General features: G+C 38.5%; 1 protein-coding gene across 1 annotated transcript in view; it reads right to left on the bottom strand.

Moving 5' to 3' along the window:
- Positions 1–21,302, bottom strand: part of SPON1 (spondin 1) — a 177,989-nt gene that overhangs the window by 17,089 nt on the left and 139,598 nt on the right. The window contains exon 7 of the mRNA XM_050335596.1: positions 13,311–13,375. Within this exon, the coding sequence (XP_050191553.1) occupies positions 13,311–13,375 (65 nt within the window). The remainder of the gene's footprint in view (positions 1–13,310; positions 13,376–21,302) is intronic.

Consider the following 21,302-nt stretch of genomic DNA (forward strand, 5'->3'; position numbering starts at 1 on the left):
CAGATTCAGGAAACTTGTCTTCTTTGCTTCCCAGGAGATGATTTGCTATCATCAATTTAATTAATTCTGAATATTAGATTATAACAAATATCTCCATTTAACAAAAAAGTCCCATGACTCTTATTCACTGGAATATCTAAAAAAAAAATGTAGACACTCTTTCAAAATCCTCTCAAAAAGTTTAACATAGCGTTGTCTTGCTTTTCAAAACCATTTAATTTGCAAATGCCATAAGAATGGAATTGCATTTTATGTTTCCCAGGGTAATCTCTGAGGACTCCAACACCTTCATTAATACAAGGCACATTCCAGTTCATTGAGCACCTCTATCCATCCAACATGCACGTGCCTTTTGGTATCCAGAGGTGTGAATTCGAGAGAAAAATGCTTAATTATCATTGCATTAATAAAAACTCAAAGGGCTGACAGTGGGAAATTTGAAATCTCGCGAACAGATTTCTCTTCACCAGAAATTTCAATGGCAAATTGTTGCAGTTACTCGGTGAGTATTTACACAAGAATGAGGAGTCAGGATTAGTAAGTAGACATATTATTGCATGAAAATAATGCTTACTTGATTAATCACAAGATTATAAAGGGAAATTATTTTGGCTCGAGGAAAGACAACAGATGGCTGGGAAATAATCATAAAACAGTAACTACCAATGGGAGGAACATGTCCAGAAAAGCAAAGCAAGGACAGAATGGGATGGGTAAGTTTGATTTAACTGGATGGCCATTAAGTTCCGTGAACAACTAGTATAAAGTTCTTGCAGTGATTATTCTCAGTTAAATCTTTTTTGTGTGTTAATACTCAACTTTTTCCTTGCCTTGTGACATTTGAATTTTAAGTGGAAGGTAAATGGTGACAGAAAATGGAACTGCCATATGTGCTTGCTCTGACAAAAAATGATCCTTTTTTTTTTTTTTTTTTTTCTTTTCCAACAAACACATATGTTCTTACTTAGGGGTTTGGTTGGCTTCTTATTTTTTCTTGAGATTGAATTATGAATGTCTTAACGTGGGTGTCAGACCATCTGTCAGACAATGAAGCTCCCCCAGGTCTCAGTAATACACATAACACTTAAGACAATTCTTTTTTTGTAAGAATAAGAGTTTTGTGATTAGGGCTTTTTTTAGTCAACACTTAATAAGTGTGTTCAGCTATAAATGGTACTCAGGTAACATGGTACTTTGCTGTGAAAAAATAGGAGACTGTGTTATCTTCTCATTTAAATGGAGCTCTTTAGAGACATAAAAATAGAGTGAAATAACCATGTTGTAAGGGCAGCACATGCTGTTACGTTTATTCATTCTCCTTTAGCTCTTAAAATATTAGTAAGTATTAAAAAATTGTAATTCATATGATTAAAGCTTTTATCTTATATTAATTATTCAAATACATACATGCATACACACAATCTCAAATTTAGATGAATAATAAAACTCATAAAAATGTCGATTATTTTATATGAATTTTTTAAAAGTACTTCAAGTAGAATTTTTGGCTTTGGTGAAACAAACATTTCTACTTCTTGGATAAAATCTAGAACTCATGTTTAAAGAAAGCCTAAAAAAATGTGAAACAATAAGTTTACTGTTTAGACCCGAGTCTTACATGAACGCTTTCATCTTGAAGTCAAAGCCTTTCAACAGAGGTGTTTTGATCAGGTCTGCTGATGGATAAACTGCTCATTCAACACAAATTTCTCCTGCATCCATTTACTGACACGTCTGTGAACCTTCCAAAGTCACACAAGTGGGGATCACCTGACCTGATTAGGGGCCATGAGACAGGACATCAACCACGTGGGGGAATGACACCCAGCAGGCAGGAAGGATTTACCACAGGAAATATCCTGACATGAAATACAGTTTAGCCATCAGCCAAAGTGAAGAGCTGGAGCACACAGAATTATTTGATGGCTCCGAAGAAATTTATGCATTTTCCCCTCTGTTTTGTTTTTGTGCATTGGATTGTCCTTTAGGCATGACAATTTCTGATTAGACTGGGGGTTAGAATTCTGGTTTTGACAACATTAAACCTCACTGGATGAATCTATCTACAAAATCATAAAAGGAGAAAATAGCTGAGCTAGACACACCATGGTGTTGCCATAGAAACAAGAGCCTCTGGTCTGCTCATTCCTGTCATTTTGTACACAAAATCTCCAAACTTTCAAAATGTTCTCTGCTGTCATTTTGTGGAAGGAAACTTCCTTCACATCCAGACTGACAGATATTGGCTTTTACCCCATTTTTTGGGATAGACAAGCACAATGTGACAGTGGGAGATAACAAGAGAGATAAGGATTCACGGTGGGGGAAAAAAAAAACCTCCAGAGATTTACAGAAATAAAAAGTAAAGACATATGCTATAGTGGCACTGAGGAAATAAAATGTGCAAGAATCACAAAAAGCTGCTTTATAGAACACCATGTTTGGGGGTGGGGGGAAACAACAGAAATCTCTTTCCAGGCTATCATCATTTTCCATTCCTGGCATGCATGTCATCAAACAAGTTAATATAACTTTCAGCTCTAAGGCTCAAAATAGTACGGCCCCATTCATTAAACAGCACAGATCTACCAAAATGTTGTATTTTCATTTTTTTGTTGGTGTATCTCTTTGCAGTAGTAGGTACCATAGGATGCCTAGAAAGTTCTCCAAGAATTAATTGTTACTTTCCCAGCTTATGACTCACTAGATGTTTTGAAAGTCTAGCCTCAGAAATATTATTTATTAAAAATTACACTCCTGTTCCCTTTGGAGCAGCTGACTGTGAAACCTGAGTTTTTTACTGAGCCTTTTCATCATCTTCACGTAACACTCTGTGAGAAAAGTATTTTTTTCACAAAGCTATGACAAGAGATCTCATCCAAAAAATTGAGTCCATCAATCTGAACAAGATATTTAATTGAAGTGCTTTCCTTTCTCCTACAGGTAATGCATTTTTCCTCTGAGAACTGGCTTTTTTTTGCCTTTGCTATATTTCCTGAGAACGCTTTTATTATAAAGACCTTAATTTCTAAGAAAATCAGTTTGGATTCGAACATTTCTTAGTTTTAGGACTTCAAGATAATGTTTGTTTTTTTTTTTTTACTTGTAATTCATGTGAGGAAAATACCACGTATTGTTGAATCCCCAAAGAATGAGTATTTCCCATTTACATGCCTGTGTGTTATATAAATTCAGGTCCTGATTATATCTTGCAAGAGTAATACTGCCAGCCATGCTATAGTGTGCAAATGCCAATTCCATGTGCTGCTCTCCTCCCCTCCTTCCTGAGGTTTCACCAAAATAGCTCAGTTTTAACTACCAGAAATGGTTTTGCATTCCAAAAGCTTCAGTCCAAAAGCGCTTCCCCCATCAGCCTGAACTCTGCTTTCTGATTTTCTTCTCACTGCATTTCACTGGCTTGTGCAAAATTATTGTCCATCCATTTATGCTTTACATGGCATCTCTGATAAGGTCAGCTTCTGAAGAAATAAGGAGCTACCAGATGTTACCAAGCAATCCCAGGAATACTGAGATCTCTTTACATTCATTGAACTTGGTCAGATGTGGACGAGTTTTTCAACTCATTGATTGCCGAGTCATTTTTCCAAAGGATGGCAACACAAGACCCTAATCAATAACAGCCATTATAACACTCTAAACATAAGTAAAACGTTGTATTCTCCTCTAACTTGGCATGAAAAATTGAAATTTCCATACTCAGCATGCAGAGAAATTAAACCAATTGAAAACAAGTTACTGTAATCAGTCTCCTACAAAGTGATACACAACACTTCCCGCATTTTGCACTTGTTAGATAAATGAGTCCATTGGTCAAATTCACTCAGACAAGAAAATGATTGAACATGCTATTCCTCTCTGTTCAGGCAATCCTGAAATCACTTTCTCTTATTCTGTGCCAGCAATGAATTGTAAGGTGCAATGACACTGCACAGCATTGTGTGTGAGTGCAGAGGGACAAAGCGTCTCTGGGTGTTTTAGGTGAGATGCACTTCTGAGGTGAATTTCCCTTCGTGCTCTGCTTCATATCCTGGAGCAATCTCGGAGTGCAGACCTGATTTCTTCCTGACTAATCTACCTTGGAGCTTTTCCTCTGCCTTCCCGCTGCCACATTCCACGTGACCTGAGTGGTGGCTGCCCAAAGCAACCTCCCAGCCCCAAAATTTGTCACTGTTTCACACTCCAGATCCTGCTCCTGCTGCAGCGTGTTTCTTACAGATGCAGATAGTTTAGGTAGCTGTTCATTATAGACATTGCTCATGGCTATAAATACTTACACTATGGAGATTGTAATGCTTTCACCAAAGAACTAAAGCAGGTTTTTTAAGTTGAGACAAGACATGCCTCACACAAAACCTTTGGAAAGTATTCCCAGAGCGCCTATTTAAGGGAAAAATATGGGCCATACAATACAACATTGCAGCTTTTATTCTTATAAAAGCGTGGATGTACTCGCAGAGAGTCACTCAGGGAATTTAAAAAATACTTTCAAGCATCTCAAAATTTAAATCAACAATCATCTGTCAAGAGAAAAGCACATCATAATTCTTAAGGAAAAAAAATAGTATTTTCTTTTTGGATAACATAAATCCAGTGAGATGTCAAATATAACCACATTTCACTCATCCTACTTCATTACAATGGCAAGTCACTGAGAATGAATTTGTAACTCAGGCAGTTCATCAGCCTATCCCTCGTTTCAATTCTTCATGCTTTAGCTGCCAGCAATTTTATAGCCTTTTATTTTCAGTCGCTCGTGATGACTTGTTATCAATGAGGTGGGCTTGTACAAATTTAATTATTTCTTTGCTGCAAGTTTTATTTTCCTGGGTGCAGCTGCTGCTGATTGAAAGGATGCTGTTGTGAATTCAGGCAGGGCAGATCTGCTGTTGCAGTGGCAGGGACTGGTTTGGCTTTTATGGCTGACTTCCCAATATAAGGAATATAAGACATAGAAATAAATAATAAGCATCCTTATTTCTACATAACCTCCTGCTGACACAGAGTCACACAAGGAAAAAATATACAAGCATGATATATTTTTCAAATCATTAGGTGGAACAGTGTTTGTAAGCAATTTGTGTAACCAAATATTCATGATATCCAGTGCACAGATGATTAAAGGACTATGATACGACCTTTTCTTACCACTTTGGAGAAAATAACAAATAAAATTTATATGATGGCCATTACAGCTGGTTAATTGCAGTTCACTCTGCATTCTGAATGCCATTTAAACCCAAACACAAGTATGAGTGTTCAAATGTGTTGGTGGTTTTTTTTGGTTAGTTTTTTTTTTTTAACGTTCCCAGGACTTGATTAATTGAGCAACTGAATAATTTACTCATTTCTAATGTAAATTTTTATAAATTACATTCTGATGCCAATATCAGCTGCTTATGGGTAGCTATTTATTTATTTATTGCATGGCATCCAGGAAATAATTTCAGCACTCTTAATGGGACAGCACAAGAGTTACATCAACTAAAAAAGAGCATCCAGTCTCAGAATTTCCTCACCTAGACATCATGCAAAACTAAATGTTTGTGTCTTCATAATATTTTAAAAGAAATCATGGTACAATTTCATTTGATATCCAATATTTCAAGTGGAAGTGGAATGATTAAAGTAAATTAGTAGGTATTTTTCAATGAATTTTAGTTTGCAAGCTATGAGGAATTCGGTGTGGTACTTGTGAATAATTCTGTCAGCCCTCAATAAGATGCTCTAGGAAAGCTAATTCACAGAATTCATGTACAGACATGGTCAGGTCTCCAGTCTCCAGGGCTCTGGGTATTTAATTTTTTTTTTTAATCTCTGTTATCAAAGCTAAAAGGTCCATTGATTTTAATGTTCATCTCTCAGTGCTGCTTAAAATTTAGTAGAGAACAGCATTTGGCACTGACACAGCAAACATCTGCCTCCAGGGGGAAACAGAAGGAGGATTTCTGTTTGGGTTTGGTGTGTTGGTGTGTTCCCTACTGAGCCAGCAAGTTAGTGAGACACTCCAAACGTAGGTAGCAGAACAAGGTACCTACCTGATTCTTAATATAGCCTATAAATATATTTTAGTATAGGTCTTATTAAAAGAAAAGTGCCAGCTTTAGTTATGGCTCGTGTTCATGTGCATTTTATCTATGTATGCAGTTCAGAAAGAAATAGATTGTTCACACAGATGAATAGGTAAATTATTTTCTCAAATCCTGCAGAAAGACAGGTATACAGATTAATTACATAAATCCTAAAAAAAAAAAAGGTTACTTCTAGTAGATTTTCAGAAAATTTTAAAAAGATTCTTCAAATAATATATTTATTTTATAGGACAACACCAAAAGAAATGTCTACAGTAATTCTTTAATTCTAAAGAATTACTCCATCTATTAGGCAAATGTTGTAATTTTGTCCTATTTCCAGCACGAAGAAATTAAGCAAGTAATGGAAAGTCAATTTCAACTAGATAAGTAAATTGTACTTTAATTTTAAAAAGTGCATCTTTGAACAGAAACTCTGGGGTTTTGAAGTTGAATTCAGTAACTAACAGTCAAAAAAAGGAGTCAAATCCAAGTGTTTTCTTTTCAAAATTACTAATCCCTTCATTCCATTTTAAGCAATGTGAAGGTTGTTTAAAAAAAAGAAAAAAAAAAAAAGGCTAAAAATCTGGAAAGGGAACAAAATATTTTTGTTCTCCAGGAACAGACTCCCCTCCCAGGCAACCAGGGAACTGAAAAGTCCATCGATTGTCGTTTCAGAAGTGCACAAAATAAAGACGGAGGGATGGCTAATTAATGAGAACATGCAGCTGATTTGTACTCATTCCACACATACCCTCTCCCCGCCTTACAAAGTGGTTGTTAACTCACTGATTGCCAAACATTTCAGGGACTCATCTCCTTCAGAAAACTTCTGTCTCTCCTCCCTTCTTCTTAAGGGGAAAATCCTAGCGATTGCTGTCTTTCTATGGCTAATAAATATTCAATTATTCATGCAAAAGAGCAAGGCTTGAGCTAGAGGAAGGTGCTATGTGATAGTGGGTGCTGGCTGGAGTTTTACATTCAGAGGTAAAGGAGGGAACCAGGGGAAAGCAGAATCAAGTCCAGACAGTTCAAGTCCATGGGGTGATAACCTTTATTTTGCTGCTTATATGGATATGTGGCTGACTTGAAGATACTTGAAGATCAGGCCCTTACTGATGAAATAGGCAGGGCAACTGCTAAATTATGGAAGCTGGTAGGGTTTAGTTGCAATCTGTTGCCTAATAGAGGCCCCTTCCTTCTCGTGAAAATGTAGTGAGCTTTGGGAACGCTGAAACTTGGTTGTATTTTTTATGCATTTGGTAACATTGCTAATAGCTATTTAAGTGTGTAAACACTTCAGGAAATGATAGTTTGTGAATTAGGTGTTTACAGCAAACGGTGCTAAATGCCTTCCCATGTTCTTCTGTAAATTAGCCTCTCTCTGAAGCTCAGAAAAATTGCAACATGGGAGGTCAACAGAGAGGTTCAGTGACACATCGTGTTTACATGGAAAACGTTTGTGTTCAGCTCTCTGCCATCTGATGGAACTGATTAGGTAACATCAGTAATATCAACATAGGCACAAATTGTTATTAAAGCTCTTTTCACCACTGAACTTAACTTTTATGTATGCAGCTGTCCACATAATCTTGGGCAGTTTTACACAGGGTTGTTTATCAGTGAGATAACACCTCATTAAGGCTGTGTGAGTTGTAAAGAGTAGAGAATCAGACACAATAAATTGAGATGTTTAACAGTGAAGAATAAGACGAGGAAAAGGAGTTATTTCATTGCATTTCAGAAGACAGTGAAGAGTTCTGACTTTGGAGGTTCTCCACTTAACAGCATCAAAGTAATTGCTCACTGATCTAATGTGGAGGCCACTTTAAGGAATAGAAGTTCTATGGGCACAGGAATAGCAGCAAAGTAAAAAAAAAAAACAAACCCAAAACAACCAACTCCCAAAACTCAAAAATTAAAAACATAAGTAAAATAAAAATAAAACAAGAAAAAAAACCAAACACTGAAGCCCCAGATGGGGCTTGGCTTTCAATTCCCAAACGCCGTAATGAAAACTTATCGATCGTAGCAAATTCGCTGCAGGATCAAAACGTATAACAAACATTCTTTTGCCCCAGTTGTGACAGAAGAATCCTGGAAGATTGAAAGAGCTTTCGTTCAAGAATAAAGGAAGGAAAAATGCAGCAAAGTATGTCAGCATTTTTCCCTCCAGCTGGTATGATCTGTCAACTCAGACTTATTTTGGATCAGAGCAGTTTTGCCTTCCTCGTCACCTCTCCACAGAATACTCCGTGTTTGATTTGTGGGACAGTGTGCTTTGTTGCCCAGTTTAGTCACATTTTCTATCTCAGTGCTAAAACCTCCTTATTTGGGAATATGCTGGTATTTTCTGATATCCTCTTTGCAAGCCAGGGAAAAACAGCCCTAAGATCTTTCAGGTCAGAGAAAAGATACACAAAACTTGAAATGGAAAGAGGTTGTGGGATAAATTTAGGAGATAATGAGATAAGCATACTAACTTATAAACTTTGGACTAAATCCTTGTATCCATCTGAATTATGCTCCTTTTCTGCTACACTTCACATTCCAGTGTGAACACTGGGGTGTTTTCAGGTAATCTACAAATAAATGGAAAAGAGCTGCTTAAATGGATGAGAAAAAGAGTAAAACCAGAGGACCATGACTACTGACACAAACTGCACAGAGAGATGAAATGGAAACAGGAGAGACAATAAGGAAGGAAAAGATAGTTTTCCAAACTTCAAATAGTTCAGAATTACAATAAAGAAAAATGCCTTTCACTTCAGTGTATATTGGTTGTAACTAGGAATGGACTCAGGTGTAAAAAAGTTGGAAAGCAGTGGGGTTTTTTCATTAAAAAAAAACTAAAATGAGAGAGGAGTAAGAAAACTCTTCAGATTATTTCAGAAAAACCTAACCTTTTAATGTCAGGTGCTCTCAGCACACCCTTTACCTAGATAAAATTGTAATATTTTGTCTATAGGTTGATCCACTAAATTTAAAATTATTTAAAAAAACACCCAAAAATTAATAATTAAAAAACACATTATGTACTTAGTAATAATTACAGTCATACTGCTGGAAAGCCCTATCCAAACATATTTGTTCTTCTAGCTAGGAACGGGAAACAGGCGTCTTCTTTTTGCAGAGAGGTGAGGTCTTGACTTTTTTTAGCATCTGAAAGGTTTAAAAGAATGTTAAAGCTACTTTGGTTTTTTTTTGTTTGTTTTGTTTGTTTGTTTGTTTTTTTGTTTGGGGTTTTTTTGTGTCCAAATGAATATCGCCTTTTTGTGGACCAGGAAAAGACAGAATAAACAGCTAAAAATACTGGGAAACTCACACTATCTCTACTGATATTTAATAATTTTTAAGGTCTGAGCATTTCATAGTGGGATACATGACATTATTTCCATCCTGTATCTGATCCATGTTTGTATTTATCGATGTTATGCTACACATGTCCATGGAAGTTTGTATTCCCCAGTGTGCATGGGGATGTCTGCTTCCCTGGTTTACAGGGACAACAAATAAGGATTACACACAAGAACTGGGATTCAAATACTTCTCCCTCTGTGTCACAAGAGAGATGTCCAGATTTGAAATAAAAAAGAAATAATGAATAGAGCCAAAAATGGGGGAAAAAAAAATAAAATTAAAGAAAAGGGAATTCAAGGAAAATTTTAAAAAATTATTAGCTCCTGGCTAATTCGATGCATACTAAATTCAAAAGTCTTGCCTTCTTTATCCCAAATTCTTCTGTCATGGCTTGATTATTTTACAGGTGCCAGATATGCAGATTTGCACAGCAGTGGTATTATCTGGTTTTGATGTGTTTTATCCTCCACACTGCCAAAGGCCAGTGATTTGCAGCTGAGGCTGAACATAAAATTTGATTCTGCCTGAAACACGGCTGTGAGGAAGGGAGCAATGAGGTGTGCTCTTGTTTATACAAGCAAGATAAGAAAAACTGCTTTGATTTGACAGCTGTGCTGGATACTGATACCAGTGTGCTCAAGGAAGAATGCACTCCCTGCGAGCACTTTAAAGTCAGAATTTCAGGCACACGACTCGGTAATACAAATATAAGCAACAGCAGAATGTTTTATTACTTGGTCTGGCACTCGTCCTTCCCATGCTACCAATATTCTCCCTCAGCTGGGCAACCACAAAACTAGTTCACAAAGATCACCCAAATCTGTCTCCTCCTGCATGTGAGAACTCAGGAGGGTTTTCTGCATCCTGGAGCCCTGGATAAGAAATGGAATGAAGGATAATGAAAATGAGTGGTAGGAAGAATAATAATAATGGAAAACAGTGACAAAGAACACATATAGGGACTGAGAGAGGAATGATCAAAAGCAGACAGTGAAATATGGCAGGATACAGTTTCCACACCAATAATCCTACTGGGGGATGACAATATGCTAAAGGATATTAACCTTAATTGTAACTAACAGAAAGCATTTCAGAAAATTACTTACTGTCGTCGTTTCCTTCCCTGCTGAGGGCTGGCAACTTGTTTTGGCCCCTACTGTAATTTCTTTTATCTCATATCTGAAGCTAAAGAACTCTCCCTGGGGAGCCACAGTGCCTGTCCTGGCTGGCAGTTCCTCTGAGCAGGCAGTGGGGCTATCACACCATATTATACATTAGATATATAACCCATGATTGTGCAAAAGAAGAATATTCACAACTTTTAGTCAATTCTTGATTAGTAAGATGGTTGTGCTATGCATAATAGCAGACCAAATGTTTATCCTGAGGAGCCATTATCCAGTACTTGCACAGATCTAATCTAAATTCCAAGAAGGAGCATCCATTATAGCAAATGGGGAATTAACACCAGATAATGGATATTGGAAGTTTTCTCCTCTGGTGTGCTTGACCGTATTTTTAAATGGAATTTTGAAGTAGGACATCATGGCAATAGATGATTAAAAAATTGTATAAAAAGCCAAAAATCCAACACTACCTGTAAGGTGAAGGGTTAGAGGAAACCTTGAGGAGCATTTGAAAGCAAAAATATAAAGATTTTTTGATGTTACTGAAAGGTAAGAATTGTCATATAGAAAAGGTACGAATTGACTGGAAAAACATCTGGAGGATGTTGCCAAAGCATTTGCAGGCATGTCTGTAAAGAATATGCCTTAGAAAGTACCTGAAGTTGTTCACACTCAACTTTTTTGTGAAGCTTCTCAGGGCCATATTACACTCAGCACTATGATCAGGGGAAACACACTTTAATTAGCTTTGATTTTTGTGATGTAACATGTTCAAGATAATGGATTCAGAGTCTGGAGCAGGAGATCCTCTCTCCATCTTCTGTAAGAAAAATACAAACCTGCTCTCCTGTCAATGCCAAATCCATCCAAGCACCCACAGCAGTCAGTTCCTAGTAGTATTGCTCACTTTAATGCAGAAACATCATATATAAATGTTGCTTTATAGAAGTAAATGAAATTGGAATGAAAAAATGCCTGGCTTGTTTCAGTCTGAGAAGTCACCAGAGCAGAACAGAGAAGAGGACAAAAGTTTCCACTTAAAAAATTAATTTTGAGTGATAAAAAATTAATTTTGAGTGTTAATTTTGAGTGAACAGAAAGAAGACAGCAAGGGGAAAAAAAAAATGCTAACCACAGCCTCTACAAGGCAAACACCAGCAAATCCAAACCCTGAACATTTCAGTGGGATAAGACCATTAACATAGAGATTGCCATTACTGTCACCTCAACTGATCACTTGCACTACACCTGCCAAAAAAAAGCCTAACCTGAAATTCCTGTGCAGAGCCTACAGCTCTGTCTCAGGGTTAAAATACATTGAAGTGGTGGAAAATCCATCTCATGCTCAGGTAAGCTGCTCTGGAGGTCAGTCACAGTGGTAAAGTGTTTTCCCATACCTTTAGAGAGAGACTCCTTGTCACAAATTTCCTTAGCTTCCCTGCTAGGAAAGATTTCATACTTTGGTCTTATTTGTTTGTTTTAGTTGTTTGTTTTGTTGTTTGTTTTTCTTCCCCCACCCTAGATTAAAAAGGGATCATCTGTCAGAAATCTTTTCACTGTTTAAGATGTGTTCACCTCCTAGCCTCTTTTTTTTTTTCTTTTTTTTTTTTTTTTTTTCCTCAGAGAAGGAGGTGATAAAGTGAATAGCTTAAGTGCTAAGCTGCTTAAGAGTTTCTAAACCCCTTAGGGTAGGGAATGCTTTCTGAAAACTGAACTCTCTTGCAGTTTTTTTCTGACCACCCTCCAAATTTTCACACACTTCCTGAAATACAGATGACAAAGGCAGGCACAGTGTCTCGTTAACTGCTTCCCTTACACTTTTTACAGAGGAATCAGGACTACCTGGTCGGTACAGTCTTGCAGTAAACTAAATGACCTGCTTCTCAAAGGATTTAATGTGACTGTCAGCTAATCAGGTGACCCCTTCTACTGAGTTCTCATCTTTAGCCACCTCTTGTAGCTCTCACTCATTTGGGCTTGGATAATTAGTGTGAACTTCGGGCCAAGTACAGATAAGTTATTCAAGAAACATCCCCCAACCCAAACCTGTAAATTCAAGAATATCCTGAAAGAAGACTTTTGTCCTCTATGCTGCTGAGTGCCACAGAGCCCAGAGTTAGGACCCTGGGAAGGCAGTTTGCTGTCTCAGTTGGTGAAAAAACCGTGGTTATAGGACCATCAGGATCATGAGGACACCATGGAATGTTTCAGAAAGGTATTTTGAAGAATTAGTCCTTTGAGAGTCGCTGGATGAGGATTTGCTGTATCGATACAAAGCATTGTCACAGTGTTTGAGACAGGATGCTAAAAAACCACTGCTCCTACGTGCAGAATAGTATGACATATATTTGAGCAAACACTGAATAAACACCATCACTTATTTGTAGAAGGCACAAACTCCACAGGATAGACCTGCTGCAACAGCGAGGGAACAAAAGCATGGAAAAAATGAAGACGTGCTAAAGAGGAAAGAAAGTGAGAAGCAGTTTCTGGAAACAAACAAACAAACAAACAAAACCAAACTAAAAGCCAAAACAAACCCTCTCCATAGCCACTCACTCCCCCCCAAAAAAACCCCAACAAACCCAACCCAACCAACCAACCAAATAATTTATCAACGTATTTTTAGATGATTTCTTTACCAGAGTGGATGATCATGTGGGACAATTAGAGCAGCCCTTTAGCCCACACTCCACCCAAGGCTATCGAGACACACAGTTCCCCACTCACTTACACGTTCAGAGGTTGCCAGGCCGGCCACTGTGCTTTGGCTTTGATGACTGTTAAAACCTCATCGCTCTGTTAAAAGAGGCAAAACAAATACTCAGTGACTGGGACGGTTTTACAACGGGAGTGATGTGTCTTACAGAAAAAAACCAAACCAAAATAACACCAAAACCCAACTATGAGGCACTATATCAAACTGTGCCTCCCGATTCTGACCATGAGAAATGTGCTTTGTCCTTTTTGTTATCTGGGCACCTTGTGCCCTCAGCTGCACAGGGTCCAGCAGGAAGCCTTGATGAATGCAGGAGACAAGAGCAGCAAGCAAAGGCAGTCAGACCTTGGGCAGGACCTGGAGTGAGCTTAAAACACCGACGTCAGTTTGCAGACAACGCTATTTTTGCATCGTGAGCCAAGAGAAAGCTCTCACCAGGAATTCACCAGGTTAAAAAAAAAAAAAAAGGACAGAAAAATTGCTCTTAATACATTACAGATCTACGGACCAAAGTTAGAGGCAGCTCCTCCAGGCAAGCTAACACACTCTGTGAACATGTATGATATGTTATTTATTATTCTTATACATGTAAGGATGTAAAGAGTCCCAGGTGGATGCGCTGCAAACTCCTCCACTGACAGCATTTTCTCTCCGCTCTCCATTTATGCACATGAAAAGTATAGGGTGAAATACAGCAGCCATCTGTGGAAGCTCACAGTGTGGCAAAGCACTGGGCAGAGATTATTTCCTGAAGTCTGTTTTAATTCCTGCATCAGCAGTTTTAAACTTTATGTTGGCGCAGGAAACCCAGGACAAAGGCAGGAGACTGTTAACAAGGCTCTGGTGCCCAAAAGACATCTATCACACTTTTTTTGGAAGCATTTTCCCCATCTCCCCTAGGAATCCACCCGGAGGAACACAAAGTTCACAACTCACTCGCATTATTTCTACTGTCTTTTAAAAATATTTCCCAATTAGACCAAGAAACCCACTTCATACATTACCAGTAATTGGCACTTCCAACAGAGTTGACCTTTCAGTTTGGTGATAACAGTGCCATTTCTTGCTTGATAGCAACAGTTCTGACATCCCAGGCTGGTTCTAGGCCATACACACCCTTCTTCAAAGGAAACAAATTTCACTGGTTGTTTCTACCACTGTCACTATTTCCAGACTCCCTCTTTCCACCAAAGCAAGGGCACTGCAGCGCTGATGGGCCCTCTCTGTGACACACAAGGTTTTCAGTCTCAGGAACACATACGTGCTGTGACCTCTCCCTTCAGCTGAGTGGATGGGTAAGATGGATGGTCCAAGATGGATTTCTTGGAAATCGTTCATGTACGTACAGATGCTTGGCCAAAGCCCAGACTACACGAAGGGTGCCGAGCTAAGAGAGCTGAAAGTCCGACCCCGCAAAGGCGAGTAAGTATAAAAATACTTTCTCCAACTCCCATAACTAGTGATACAGTTGGAACAAAGAGAATTTTGAGTTGAGAGGGAGCAGTCAAACAGCAGGCAGGAGGGCTGTGCCAGCAGGCAGATCCACCAGGGCAGGCAGGCACAACCCTCTCTCCCAGCCTGCCTGCTGGGCTGGGTGGAACCAGACAGAGATTAAGATCCATGCAGGAAGGATGCAGCACATCCAGGTTCATCTACAGTAACCTCTACATCCCTGCCTTCAAAAATAGAAGGGAGCTTTGCACCCAAAGGGGTTTAAAAAGAAACTGATTCAATGAATGAAGTTAAAAGTCTGAGGTTAGAAGGCATTGCTCCTCTTTCACTGACAATGGAATTTGCCTCGATTTTTAATTTTCCTTGTTTCAACATCCTGAAACTTTTCAGCTAGGCATATCTCCATTTACTTGCCTTGAGAACACATTTGCATTCAAAATTATTAACCGTGTATTTTACCTCCCAACAGAAGTCTGTTATGAGCATAGATGATTACATTTATTAAAGGAATACAGTGCTTATCTAATAGAAGGCAGTAATTATGTCACTGCCATCCAAACCACTCATGTCTGAAAGCACTTCAACACATGCTATTCAAATTAAAAATGCATACCAAGAGTAGATGAACAATGACTAATAGATTAGTAGTAAGTGCAGAGGGAAGGAAATAAGGAACAGAGCATGGTGCATTCAGACATCCCTGAATTTTAAGGAAGGTGAAAATTCAGATGCAAGCGCTGAATTCATGGATACTTCCCAAACCAAAATGAAAAAACTCAGAATCCAGTGTTCTGTCGAGCCTGGAATGGAAATACAAGTTCTTTTGTACCTAGAGCTCCTTGACAGTTATGCTGGATTAAGATACAACTTGAATTAAATCATCGCTATTCCAGACTGATATTCTAATTGTGCAGTTGTCTCTATCATGCAGATTTGCCATATTTATATATGTATTTTTTAAAGTGTAACTCCTACACTGCTAGCAGTGCCAGTGTCTATTCACATGCACTGGCAGACAGACAGATGCATGAGCAGATACTTCATGCAGTAAAGAGCTTTCCTTGGACAAGTGTTTACATCAAGAGGATGAAATCCTGGAAAACAATACAGGAAATCCATCCTTGGGTCTGCAAGGCTGTTGGTCCAGGATCCCAGCTCCACCTGCCACACGTGCTGTCACCAGCCTGCACCTCCCCAGCCTCCTGCAGGGATCAGGCTCAGGGAGTCCCCCTGGAAAGCAGTGACCAACTTCTGCCTCCAGACTCCCCAGGTGACTTCCCCGTTTTTGGGGGAACATGATAAACTGAAACAACCCAGACAAACAGGTGTTATCCACCTGTTCAGAGCCTCGTGAACAACCCATAGACAGAAAGCAATCTACAGGAAAGATACAGTGCTTGGATTTCTGGCCAGTCTCTTTCAACTATGGTTATTGGCAGATGGTAGAAACTGAGAGGATGTGAAATGCCTGAAGAGAAACCCACAAATTAATAATATGTATTATTACATATTACATTAGCTGATGTAACCCAGCAGCCCTGAATAACCCAAATGCACAGACTTTATAGTAGAGGCATAGACCACCACATATTTTTTTTATGAATTTCATTAACATTTCCTTAGTGCTTGCTGTCCTGCGTTTGTACCCATTTTTCTCTTCTTGTCATATTCCCAGTGTTTTGCTTTGATTTTTGAAGTAAACAAACTCTCAAATTCACGTCAAAATACGGGAAAGAGAACGAGGATGTTTTGCTGTGGTATGCTGCAAGTTGTCTTGGGAGCAATGATTCACAAGTAATAAAAGTGTTACATTTCGAAAAAGAAAACTAAGATTGTTTATGAAATGATGGAGTGTCGGAATGTTACAACATCAGAACAAGGTGAAGAGAAGGGCACCAATGCTCTTGCTTGGAGCTGATGAAAATCCTTTAGGTCAAGTCTGATACACACCACTTCCAACAATGAAAGTGCACCTCACCTGCACTGGTGTGTCCATGGATGGAAGCAGCACCTCTGCTACCCCTAGTCATTAAATTAGTCCATCTCTGGAGTCATCATGGCAAATCCCTCTGAAATGTGTGGTTGGACGTCATCACTTGCAAAACTTGACTTTGTAGAGCCTACTGAAGCTTCTTCTCCAATCTCAGTTATCAGTACAATTATGTGATTCCAGTTTCCAGTTGAAAAAGAATTGCTCCTTCTCTACACACTTAAAACTTGCCCAGAAAAAGTCCAGTGGGGCCAAAGTAGTTTCTAGATTGACTTCGATATAATTTGGATTTTGGCCTAAATTAAAACATGCAAAAATATCAAACAATCCACCCTTTTCTCCAGATCCACTTTCTACATAGGTGTTCAAGCTGGGAGTGGGTGTTTGACTCACCAGCTGTTCTCCAAAAAGTCCTAATAGCATGATTTTAAAAGGATGATAATGTCATTCTAATACCTACAGACTGACTAACATTCTGAAGTTGATAAAAATCAACCATTTGCTTTACATCCATTTGTTCCTGCAACGTACAAATGAATGCTCGTGAAGAATAAAGTAATTAAAGGGCAACACATAGTGGTATAAAACCACTGCTGAGTTAGATTGCTCAACTTTGCACCTACAAAAGATTAAAAACATTTCCTCAGCTTCAACTGAAAAGTGGGACGTAGCTCAAAAAGGCAGCATTAAAGACAGAATTTGATCTGAAGCCTTTCTCAACCAAGGGGATTTAAAAGAACAATTTTAAAGGGTAATATCCATTAAAAAGTAATGAAAGCTCTCAGCAAAAGTTTTAAGTATCATCTGAATACCTTTAGAATGAAAATGAGATTAGTAGGATCTGGAAAGCCACGTAAACCATTCCATGTGCCCCTGCTGCCTCTTTGGTAAATGACACAATTAGTATCTTTCCTACACTGGAAGTTATTTTTACAAGTTTTATTGCTGTTTTTTATTTTATGTGTGCCAAACATCAGAAAATATCACTTAGCACCTCGTAATAAGGAAATGATTCGGTTCAGCTGAACAAATGACAGTGTGTTATCTGACATCCAAATCACAGCCAGATCCAATGAACCACGGGAATGAAAAACACCTGGTTTGGGCCAGAGCTTCATTTCACTCATTTCATACTGCTGCTGCTGCTTGGCATTCATTCCACTCTTTCAGAGCAGAGAACATTTAATTCCTTCCACAACACTCCTCATACTATCTGAATGCCTTTCTATCCACAGTGGACTCATTTTCACAAGTTTCTTGGAAAACAGTAAAAGTAGCATTATCTTCAGCTCACAGATGATGAATTGGATGTCTTCTGGAAACAAACCTACATATTTCAGTTTTAAGATAGCATCTCCCCTGCAGGATCATCCTTTCCCTCAAAAATAATTTGTTATTGAAGGAGAAAGAGAGAAAGTGAGAATGAAAAAGTATAATGCATAGTATGTCTTCTGTGGGGAACAAAAAGGCTATAAAAATTAGAATGATACAGTGCTTTGGAGGGAGAGTTGGGTGCTCTTAAAATCTGATTAGTCTTCTATGATTAGTATAAATAGACCCCCCTGTGGGCAGACACACAGAAATTACTTTAGGATGAGGAAAAAAAAAAGTATTTTCAGTATCCTGAAGACTTCTTCAGTTCAGAGGAAACTTTTAAGAGAATACAGACACCTGTTTGCATGCTCTGAGCAGCCAGGCAGTCTACAAGGACACCTGAAGTCCCAGCACCACAGGTAAGAGGATGGTACAAAATACAGGGCTAATTAATGGTCGACACATTATGGACTTCCATGATGTATTACTTGAAATACAGCATGTTTTCTCCAGGTTGATAAAATCTGTAGACATCTCGCCCACCTCAGTTTTACAGACGTATTTGAATGAAAAAGGGACACTGATGTGGGCACGCTGCTGAAATTTGTGAAAACTTCAAAAGAAGAGGGAAGTAGCTGTCTTTTCTGTGATAATAAAATATTTCTGTGATGATAAAATGTTTCTGTGATAAAAGCAGTTACATACAGCTTTCTTTGCTCTGGAGTTCAACTCCATGTAAATATACACGTTTGCTTTCGAGTAACTGCGAATGTTTGGTTAACTCCATCATCAATCAACCTGCTTTGGGTCTGCCCAGGTTTCTGAGGATTTCTTGTTTATGTGGAGCATGGCATAAGTTTCCTGTAGCTATCAGCATGCTCATTACCAGGACTTATTTTCAAGGCTACTCTCGTGAGGTGGCAATACATCTGTTTTTCTGTGGGTGCAGCCAAGAAGGCTGCTGAAGTTGTCCCAAGGCTGAAATGCAGTTCAGCATGAAGAGGTTTCTTAATGAAAGTATATGCAAAAGCTGTTTTTAACTAGTTCATAAAAAAAAGGAGCATTTTTGGAAAGGTTAAGCTTTTAGTTAGGAATTGCTTCATTTGGGAGCGAAAAAAGCCCATAATTAAAGACAAAGACTTATTTTTACCACGTGACAACAACTAAATTCTCTTTAAATCTATGATTGACTTAGATTCAGGCAGATTATCCTAAAGCCAGTAGCTCAAATTTGGAGTTATCATAAGCAACAGCAAAAATGCATTTCAGTCTGTGGAATTATACCAGGATCATGTTTGTCTATTTTACTTTGACTTCTCTATGTTTATGACAGCAGTTTTGTGGCAGCTGAGAAAACCACCCACATTATAAGATATATAAACATGCATGAGTAGAATTCATTATTTGTCCATAGTATGTACAAATTCAGTATTTGCCTGTACAAATAGCCACTTGTTTAATTAAAAAGTCTTATTTATTTCCTTAAAAAAATAGGTGATGACATTTCAGAGAATATAAAATCGGTGCTTTTCAGTTCACCAAATATGAAAATCTGGGGAATTTCCAGGCTTTTAATAGTAGCCAGTCAATCTGGGGCTTGAGATGGATAAAGAAATACTGCTGGCGTGCAACTGAATGAAAATGGAAGGAAAGCTGAGCATTTGCATTCAGTCCTGAATTGTTTCTGTCAGAAAACATCCCTGCTTAAGGAGAGCAAGTAACCCAGCACTTCAGACAGTCCCAGCTTAACTGATGGGCTGGACAGGAAAGCTTTCCTGAACTGGACACTTAGAAATTTTGTGTTCACTTCTACAAAGAAAATTCTCTCTCTTAGATAACAAGGCTGAGAATTTTTCCCAGATGTGGATGAGATTGCACAGATTACAGCTGAAAATGCATATTTAAAAAAACAAACAAACAAACAAAGCTTTCAAAAGGAATCATGGGAACTCCTGATTTGATTCAAAATCACTAGGATGGGATGTAAAAAGAAGCATGTTGATTGTTACTCTTAGTCCATCCCCCAAAAGCACTGACTCACTTTGCATGAACAACCTTCTGCATTACCTGTCCCAGGGGGTTTTTCTTTCAGTGAAGTGTTTGTTTCAGGAGGTGAATGTAGGCTGAAATTAATAACAGAGCTGTTGCTAATGGCAACCCTGAAAACTGAACACGTTATTTTATTTCCATTAAGTTGCTGTTACATCATCCAGAGTGGTCCCAATAAAGCAATAATTTATTTCTGCCTAGTATAAAGCTTATCAGTATGTGTAAATGAGCCCTAGGTATGCTCTGGGTATCTGAGCTGTCATTTTCCGTGGCTGAGCAGAATCTTTAGGAAAAGGGTCTCCCTTGGGAATCCAGTTCTTGATTGCATGTTGATTTTCAACTGCACGTTTTGCTTCCTTCTCCATAGAATGCTTTGCTGTCTCTAGGACTATAGAAATATTTTGGGATCCTAAACTACTTTGCCAAAAACAAGGGCAAATCTTTTTGCTGCATCTCAGAATGGCTACTTTTTAAAGTAGGGGATAAATCTAGATTTTGAAGCTGACCGTAAGTGATGTAACTCCCACCCTGTGGGAGTTAATAGGTTTATCCAACACATACCCTTCTGTCCTTCTTCTGTCTTAACCTTCCCAATTCCATCAATCCTTTAGACTAAACCAGCTTTTAGACCTATGTGCTGTAAAACTACTGTTAAATTCTCAAATGTTTGGAAATGGTGAGCACAGCAGGAAAACACAGGGGAAAAAAACCCCCTCAAACAACAACCCAACACACCCAGGCATTCTGTGTGCAATAAAGCAGCTGTATGCAACTGAGTGGCAACCTGCAAACAGCAAAACAAAAAACTGCATTCTCTGGAGATAATGATAAAAGTGTTTTTAAGCACTAGGTTCACTCACCACATCCATACTCAGGTAACTACAGCGGTTTTTTTGCTCAGGCTCCTTGAAATAGTTTCAAAACAGTCAGGGATGAAAGCATTAGACAGGCTCTTGGGCATGTGATGAATAAGTGAGTTTCAACTGCTTAAATATCAGCAGGAAACCTCAGGAGAAGGCTGGGGCTGTTCTGAGAAACAGCCCAGGGAATGGGGACAGAGAACAATTCTGTCATCTGGTAAATTCTGGCAGGGAGACTCCAGGTGTCACGATTTTTCATTCTGCTGCTTGGCTCACACATTAGCCAAATGTAGTAGTTTGAACAAAGAAGAAATAATTATTTGGATAATAGCAAGTGATTTT

Source organism: Myiozetetes cayanensis, unplaced genomic scaffold (genome assembly GCF_022539395.1).
Source record: "Myiozetetes cayanensis isolate MyiCay16 unplaced genomic scaffold, myiCay2020 scf6-25, whole genome shotgun sequence".
In the NCBI taxonomy this organism is placed as follows: domain Eukaryota; kingdom Metazoa; phylum Chordata; class Aves; order Passeriformes; family Tyrannidae; genus Myiozetetes; species Myiozetetes cayanensis.